The sequence below is a fragment of the Xenopus tropicalis genome, chromosome 1 (genome assembly GCF_000004195.4).
Source record: "Xenopus tropicalis strain Nigerian chromosome 1, UCB_Xtro_10.0, whole genome shotgun sequence".
NCBI lineage: Eukaryota > Metazoa > Chordata > Amphibia > Anura > Pipidae > Xenopus > Xenopus tropicalis.
Genome location: NC_030677.2, coordinates 206,506,928 through 206,515,353, shown reverse-complemented (window position 1 = coordinate 206,515,353; position 8,426 = coordinate 206,506,928). Strand labels below are relative to the sequence as shown.

The window sequence follows — 8,426 nt, the reverse complement described above, 5'->3', positions numbered from 1 at the left end:
GGCAGCAGAGAGGCTGTCTATTTCATGCCGGAATAATAGCGAAAAGTCTTCGACAGCAGTCAGTGGGTTGGTTTGCATTTACAAAATATCAGCAAACTCGAACAATGATAATGCTAAAATGTGACCCTCCGCTTTCCTACTCTTGAAGATTTCCAACTTGTATATTCTAACAGGCACTCTCAAGACAGCTAACCAGTGCTGCAGGCCTTTGGGTCCTAAACACCGCTTTGCAATAAGAACCTGAGGCGGCTGTCAAACCAAAACGAGTCGTGGAACGCACGGGAAAGCTATTCGCTGTGCAATTTCTTCCGAGGGGCAGATACGCTTTATAATGAGGGTTTAAACAGTCGCACTGAAGGCTGTGGCACAACAAAAGCGATAATCAGCAGTTATTCTGCTGCTGGACACTTTTGTTGCATTATAGGCGGGGTCTATCTCTGGGGTTACAATCCCCAGTACAACTTGCAACTGTTGCATTTATAGTGAACAGAAACATTTCCAAGCAGATTCCAAGGAAGTGTTTTGGCTAGAGGGGTGCTTAACCTTTAATGTGTTATAGGATGGCCTATTCTTAGCAACTTTTCAATTGGTCTCCATTTTTTTTATTGTTTTTGAATTATTTGCCTTCCTCTTCTGACTCTTTCCAGCTTTTAAATAGGGGTCACTGACCCCGGCAGAAGAAAAAAAACAAATATTGGTCTGTGAGGCTACAATTTTATAGTTATTATAACTTTTTATTACTTATCTTTCTAGCTAGGCCCTCCGATATTCACATTCCTGTCTCTATTTCAAGCCACTGCCTGGTTGCTAGTTATTTGGACCCTAGCAACCAGACAGCCGCTGATATTCCAAACTGGAGAGCTGCTGAACAGATAGCTAAATATTCAAAAACAGCAAATGAAAAATGAAGACCAATTGCAAACTGTCTGGGAATATCATTCTCTGCATCATATTAAAAGTTAATTTAAAGGTTGGGACATCCAGGTAGGGTTGTAACCCCGCAGGTACTACGTTAGGTTAACTGCAATGGCTAGGCTTGCTATTACAAACTTACTGCCAATGTACTGTGGGGTGCCCAGATCACTTGAAAATTCAGGGTCACGTCCAATATTGGACCAGGTTGGCGGGTCCTGTCAACATAGGGGCCAATGTGGCTGGGTTGGAGGGCCCTCAAGCTCAAGTTGGCAGCCCTAGTGGGCCCAGCGCACCCCAGTCCGATGCTGGGCAATACTTGTTGCAGGGTAGCACTGACTGAATTTAAAATAAACTGCAAGCAGAACAGCCCTGCTAGCTGGATTTTTTTAATACGTCCATACATTTTCAAGATAGGCCACCCTAACTAAAATGGAGCTTGTCTACATCAGTCCTGGGTAATGTAGTTTTACATTAACCTTGACTTTAGGCTAATTGTTAAATACAAACTACCTTACCCAACATGCACTGGGAGAGGCATGCCAGGAACGCTAGTGGGAAAAAGAAGTTGGATAGTTTTCAATGAACAAACCCACTAAGGTTTCAAAATATAGCCCAAATCTGTACATTGGCAGGTTTGTACTTCGGAAACCTACCTGAACCATAAATTAGTAACCCAGTTTGGCGGAAAGCCTGCCAACTGTGCAATACAGTAATACTTCCTAGCCTTCCCCTCAATTCATAGTACACCCCAGTCCCAGCTCAGACCAGACCACGCCATCCTATCATCACCACCCTGCCCTCCTCCAACACTGGCCAGGGCAATATATTGTCATCCCTATATCCAGGGCTGCCTTTAGCAGTTTTTGTGCTAGGGCTTAGCTTGTACTGAGCAACCTATGGGTCCCTCTGATTTATAATAGGTGCTCAGAGTTGTACTTTATAAGCCAAAAGGATTGGGGGGAAGATATTATGTTTAGTATTCAACAGGTCCCAGTGGAACTGTACCTGGGCAAGAATCCTATAACATGAAAAAACAGAAAACTATTTAGGCTTTATACCTGTGTTTTATTTCCCAAGGTCTAGATAGAAGGTTTTCCTGAATGCAGTAAGCAGGCTTAGAACGTACAGTGAATGGAAGCCCCACTAAAGAATAGGGAAAGGATTGGGACCACATTGTAGCTATCAATAACACAGTTCAATGGCACCTAAAGTGGCACACTCCCTTTGTTCTGGGGAAAAAAAAAAGTTTCCTGAACTTTACCCAGTACTACTATTTAAACAAATTGCAAATTGCAAGCTCTGTGGGGCAGAGATCTCCCTCTTCCTGTGTCTTAACACACAAGAAATGTAGACCTTAACATTAGTATTTGTGTACATTATTTTTTTATTTGTTTCCCTGTCTGTACTAATAATATACTGTAAAAATGTTCAGCACTGTGTATACAAGTAGCACTATATAAATATATAGACATACAAAAGGCCCGATACACATATAATTCAAAATCCAACAATGTCTGGAAAACATGCTTCAAGTATAAATATAAGTTTTCTTGAGACACTCTGGGGACATAGCTGGTAATGCCCCCCCGATGGGCTGTGCTTAGGGCAGCAGCTTTTGGGGGGGGGGGGGGGGCAGCCCTCGGGTGCCTATATATTTGAATAGGACAATAAAATACATCACAAAGTTTTAATTATTTAATAGCATACCCCCAGCTGTGCTGAATTGCTACATTTATATTACCCAAAACTTCTTATTTAGCATTTTTACAGAAATCCTGCACCAGATCTGGTGGAGTGAGCAGGGCCGTATTTTTAGTAATTACTTAGTAATGTAGTGAAAAAATGTAATTCAAAAAATATCCAACGTTTCGAGTACTGACTGTACTCTTCCTCAGGGACAAAACAAAAGACCAAACCCCTCCACCCCCCTAGAAGGGGTTTGGTCTTTTGGTTTGTCCCTGAGGAAGAGTACAGTCAGTACTCGAAACGTTGGATATTTTTTGAATTACATTTTTTCACTACATTACTAAGTCCTTGTGTGTGCGGCTCTCTGTTCATATATTGCCTCATTTTAGCCAGCACCCAGGGCATTTGAACATATATATATATATATATAGGCATCTAAGGGCCTCTGCCTAGGGTGGCAGCTTTTTCTTTTGCAGAAATCTGGTGCTGGAGCATGTCACATATGATCACACGCATGATGCACTAGGGTGGGCATTGGGTGCCTATATATTTGATTTTCTTTTGCAGAAATCTGGTGCTAGAGCTGGGGCACGTCACTGCATTGTGTGACATCACTCATGTGGAAGTGATGTCACATATGATCACACACATGATGCACTAGGGTGGCAGCTTTTGTAGGCAGGCATTGGGTGCCTATATATTTGATTTTCTTTTGCAGAAATCTGGTGCACATCACTGCATTGTGTGACATCACTCATGTGGAAGTGATGTCACATATGATCACACACATGATGTAATAGGGTGGCAGCTTTTGTAGACAGGCATTGGGTTCCTATATATTTGATTTTCTTTTGCAGAAATCTGGTGCTGGAGCACGTCACTGCATTGTGTGACATCACTCATGTGGAAGTGATGTCACATATGATCACACACATGATGTACTAGGGTGGCAGCTTTTGTAGGGCACGTCACTGCATTGTGTGACATCACTCATGTGGAAGTGATGTCACATATGATCACACACATGATGTACTAGGGTGGCAGCTTTTGTAGGCAGGCATTGGGTTCCTATATATTTGATTTTCTTTCGCAGAAATCAGGTGCTGGAGCATATCACTGTACTGTGTGACATCACTCATGTGGAAGTGATGTCACATACAGTATGATCACACACACATATGATGCACTAGGGTTGCACCAGACCTGTATACAGCACTGATCATGGGACACATTCGAACAGCATGATGAATGGGTGGGTGATGCCCCCCAACTAGTTTCCTGAGACCTAGGTTATTCTATTTTGTGTCTAAGTAAAATAATAAATAGGCAGTAAAAGTTTTTTTTACTGTGGCCCCATGGGAACACTGAATGAGCTAAGCGGTTATCATATCTACAATTATTAGTATAATTAACAGAATTTATTTATGTTGTTTAACAATATAGAGTGCCCCTGGGATATCATTTAAGTACGTAACTGCCCCGGGCCCTGATGGGAACCCAGGAAGAGAGCAAAACAAAGGTTGCATGATTATGGGTTCACTGTCTTTGCAGACACATGCGTAATAGGCGTATGTGTAAAAGGTGCGCAGCAATCCCAGCTGAGATACACCACAAGCCCTATTTGTGCTCACAGACAAAAAACTTCTTTTTAAACAATTTATTACAATAGTGAAACCCATCTGCTTATGAAATATTCAAAAAGAGATGTCCGAATAGGCCAAAATAAACCCCATAGTTGCGTTGGTTAGTGTGAAGCAAAGAGCAGCTCAGCGCTGACAGAACCCGGGAGCGTATAAAGCGGATATGTTAGCTAATGGGAGAGCACAGGCACAGCGACTGTTCCAGGACAACAGAACATCCATTTTTAAGGTCCACCATAAAACAAGAAGTTTTTTTTTTTACAAAAGCTGAATCGCTTGCAGCAGAGAATTGTCCATTTGAGGTCTAGCTGCTCCTTGAGGCGTGGAAGTCAAGTTTTTGATACTTTGGGATCTTCCCTCTGGGCTTTATCCGAATAGCAAGAGAAGCACGATCGTGACGGAGTTCACTATAATCAGCGGCACTAGAAATAAAGGGAAAGTGAGTGAAAAATGCAAACCAACATCTGCCATATGCACATATCTAGCAAGCTGCTGTCCAGCTGGAGGCCTTCAGAGTAGATGTGGCCCTCTAAACAATGTTTATGGCCCCCAGCCTGTTCAAGAGCTCCACAGACTTAAGGTAGCCATACACCATAAGGTCCGCTAGTTTGACAATATGGCTGATATTGAAGTTATGAGAATAGGACCCGTTGGCGCAAGGACTGCATCAATGAACATCTGGGCAATTTTAGGCCAGATATTGGTGGAGTAGGTCCTTCGGGGTCCCCATGCATGGACAGAGAAGCTGCTGAATTGGTCTGAAGGTACCAAATCAGAGCTTGAAGGAGTGTTAAAAAGAAACTGGGTAAAACAGACAGACTGCGCAAAATAAAAAATATTTGTAATATAGTTAGTTAGGTAAAAATGTAATCTATAAAGGCTGGAGTGGGCAAATGTCTTACATAATAGCCAGAACAGAACTTCCTGCTTTTAGCTCTCTAACTTCTTAGTTTGTGAGCACGGAGGTCAGATTCAAATGCAAACTAACTGAGCAGTTATGTCCCATATACCCCCCCCCTCAAGTCACTGATTGTTTACTGACTGCAAACGGCTTAGAGAGCTGTAAAGCAGGAAGCAGTGTTCTGGCTATTATGTTAGACATCTGCTCACTCCAGCCTTTATAGATTACATTTTTACCTAACTAACTATTTTACAAATATTTTTATTTTGCGCAGTCTGTCTTTTTTAAAATCTGTCCATGTATGGCTACCTTAATTTGTATAACATCACCATTTTAGTATATAGATTGTCAGCTCTACGGGGCAGGGACCTCCATCCTCTTGTGTCTCTTAACTTATTGCAACTGTATCTTGTATTTATTTATTTGTATTTATTGTTATACTTTGTATTTATCTATTATCTTAATAACACCCTGTTTGTATTAATGTATTCTACTGTACAGCGCTGCGTACATAAGTAGCACTTTATAAATAAAGATATACATACATAATCTGACACTTGACTATGTCAAATAATTGGCCGCTATACTGATAAAGTCGGGCAGCAGCAATCTACTTAGACATAACTGGAAAACTGCTTATAAACAGGTTGAGAATATCCTCACCTCTCATCACTGTCCGTACTGATCGCACGAGGTTCATGAGCTGTGATTTCATTCCCGGTTCCTCTCCAAATCCTCCAATACCTTGGTCTGCTCCCCAGCCAACTGTGCCAAGAACAGGTAAGGAGACATGAGCGCACACTTACACAGAATGGGCAAATTAGTGTTAAGGATTAAGAGTGTGAATTTAATATTTATTGAGGAAAGTTTAGCAAATGTATTTTAGTGCTCAGACTGAAAAGCCATTTTGCCTGTGAGTGTTTGGGTGGCAAGTCCTGACTCCATTGGGATTCTGGGGGGGAGGGCGATATCCGGCTATCGGGAGAAGATCCGCTCGCTTGGCGACCTCGCCACCTTAAGGGAGCGATATCGGCAGCTACAATCTGCCCGTGTATGGCCACCTTAAATGCAGGTCAGGGGTTCCATTTCTGTAGCTTGTTCATCACTAATTTCCACCCAGTCCAAGTACTGAAAACCCCAAATGATTCTATATGGCACCCCTCTATTTCTCATGGTCCACCCATGAGCACCCCACACCCAATATTCTGGGAAGTCCAACTGTTTCCTGCTGGCCACCCCACCATTCTCACATAATTTTCTCCCAGTGCCACCCCTGGCACCCATTCATTTCCCCCCAGTCCCACCCCTGGCACCCATTCCTTTCCCCCCAGTCCCACCCCTGGCACCCATTCATTTCCCCCCAGTCCCACCCCTGGCACCCATTCCTTTCCCCCCAGGTCCACCCCTGGCACCCATTCATTTCCCCCCCAGTGCCACCCCTGGCACCCATTCATTCCCCCCAGTGCCACCCTGGCACCCATTCATTTCCCCCCCAGTGCCACCCCTGGCACCCATTCATTTCCCCCCAGTGCCACCCCTGGCACCATTCATTTCCCCCCCCAGTGCCACCCCTGGCACCCATTCATTTCCCCCCCAGTGCCACCCCTGGCACCCATTCATTTCCCCCAGTCCCACCCCTGGCACCCATTCCTTTCCCCCCAGGTCCACCCCTGGCACCCATTCATTTCCCCCCAGTGCCACCCCTGGCACCCATTCATTTCCCCCCCAGTGCCACCCCTGGCACCCATTCATTTCCCCCCAGTCCCACCCCTGGCACCCATTCATTTCCCCCCCAGTGACACCCCTGGCACCCATTCATTTCCCCCCCCCAGTGCCACCCCTGGCACCCATTCATTTCCCCCCCCAGTGCCACCCCTGGCACCCATTCATTTCCCCCCCCAGTGCCACCCCTGGCACCCATTCATTTCCCCCCCCAGTGCCACCCCTGGCACCCATTCATTTCCCCCCCAGTGCCACCCCTGGCACCCATTCATTTCCCCCCCCCCCAGTGCCACCCCTGGCACCCATTCATTTCCCCCCAGTCCCACCCCTGGCACCCATTCATTTCCCCCCAGTGCCACCCCTGGCACCCATTCATTTCCCCCCCCCCAGTGCCACCCCTGGCACCCATTCATTTCCCCCCCAGTGCCACCCCTGGCACCCATTCATTTCCCCCCCAGTGACACCCCTGGCACCCATTCATTTCCCCCCCAGTGCCACCCCTGGCACCCATTCATTTCCCCCCCCCAGTGCCACCCCTGGCACCCATTCATTTCCCCCCCCCAGTGCCACCCCTGGCACCCATTCATTTCCCCCCAGAACCACCCCTGGCACCCATCCATTTCCCCCCAGAACCACCCCTGGCACCCATCCATTTCCCCCCAGAGCCACCCCTGGCACCCATTCATTTCCCCCCAGAACCACCCTGGCACCCATTCATTTCCCCCCAGAACCACCCCTGGCACCCATTCATTTCCCCCCCAGAGCCACCCCTGGCACCCATTCATTTCCCCCCAGAACCACCCCTGGCACCCATTCATTTCCCCCCAGAGCCACCCCTGGCACCCATTCATTTCCCCCCAGAACCACCCCTGGCACCCATTCATTTCCCCCCAGAACCACCCCTGGCACCCATTCATTTCCCCCCCAGAGCCACCCCTGGCACCCATTCATTTCCCCCCAGAACCACCCCTGGCACCCATTCATTTCCCCCCAGAGCCACCCCTGGCACCCATTCATTTCCCCCAGAACCACCCCTGGCACCCATTCATTTCCCCCCAGAACCACCCCTGGCACCCATTCATTTCCCCCTCCATCTAGCTAAGCTCCCATAGTCACACCCCTCCGCTTCAACCCATTACCCACAATTCCCGCCAGTCCCAAACCCCACCATGTCGCTTCCTACATCCCCCCACTCACTCTTGCTGAGGAATCGCTCTTCGTGCAGCACGGCCACGGCATTGACACAAAGCAGGGCAGCCTGCAGCAGGGAGTACAGAGTGAACGCCATGTTGCCAGTGCGAGTGACGTGGCTGCTGCCGGACTGGCGGAAGCGGTAGCTGCTATAGTAGTACGGGGAGGGGAGAGGGCCAAACCTGGAGAGGGCAAAACATCGATACGAGTTTACAGTCGAAAGTTCTAATCGTACGTTTGTGTGGGAATCATTCTGCTTCCTGTGTTACTCTGCTGAGGTGTTACTGACAATTTGTTCTGCCAGTTACTTCCAGCAGTCCCGAGACGGCATTGCCACAAAGTGGGACACTAAGGGCAAAATGAAAATATAG

The 8,426-nt window shown here is 46.9% G+C and overlaps 1 protein-coding gene across 1 annotated transcript; it reads right to left on the bottom strand.

Moving 5' to 3' along the window:
• Nucleotides 1–4,243: 4,243 nt before the first annotated feature.
• On the bottom strand, nt 4,244–8,162 carry ier3ip1 (immediate early response 3 interacting protein 1). Its single transcript, NM_001016260.2, has 3 exons — nt 8,062–8,162; nt 5,806–5,907; nt 4,244–4,663 (listed from the first exon to the last, which is right to left on the bottom strand). Exons 1-3 carry the CDS (start codon nt 8,150–8,152, stop codon nt 4,608–4,610), a joined length of 249 nt encoding a protein of 82 aa, NP_001016260.1. The 5' UTR covers nt 8,153–8,162; the 3' UTR covers nt 4,244–4,607.
• Between the last annotated feature and the right edge of the window lie 264 nt (nt 8,163–8,426).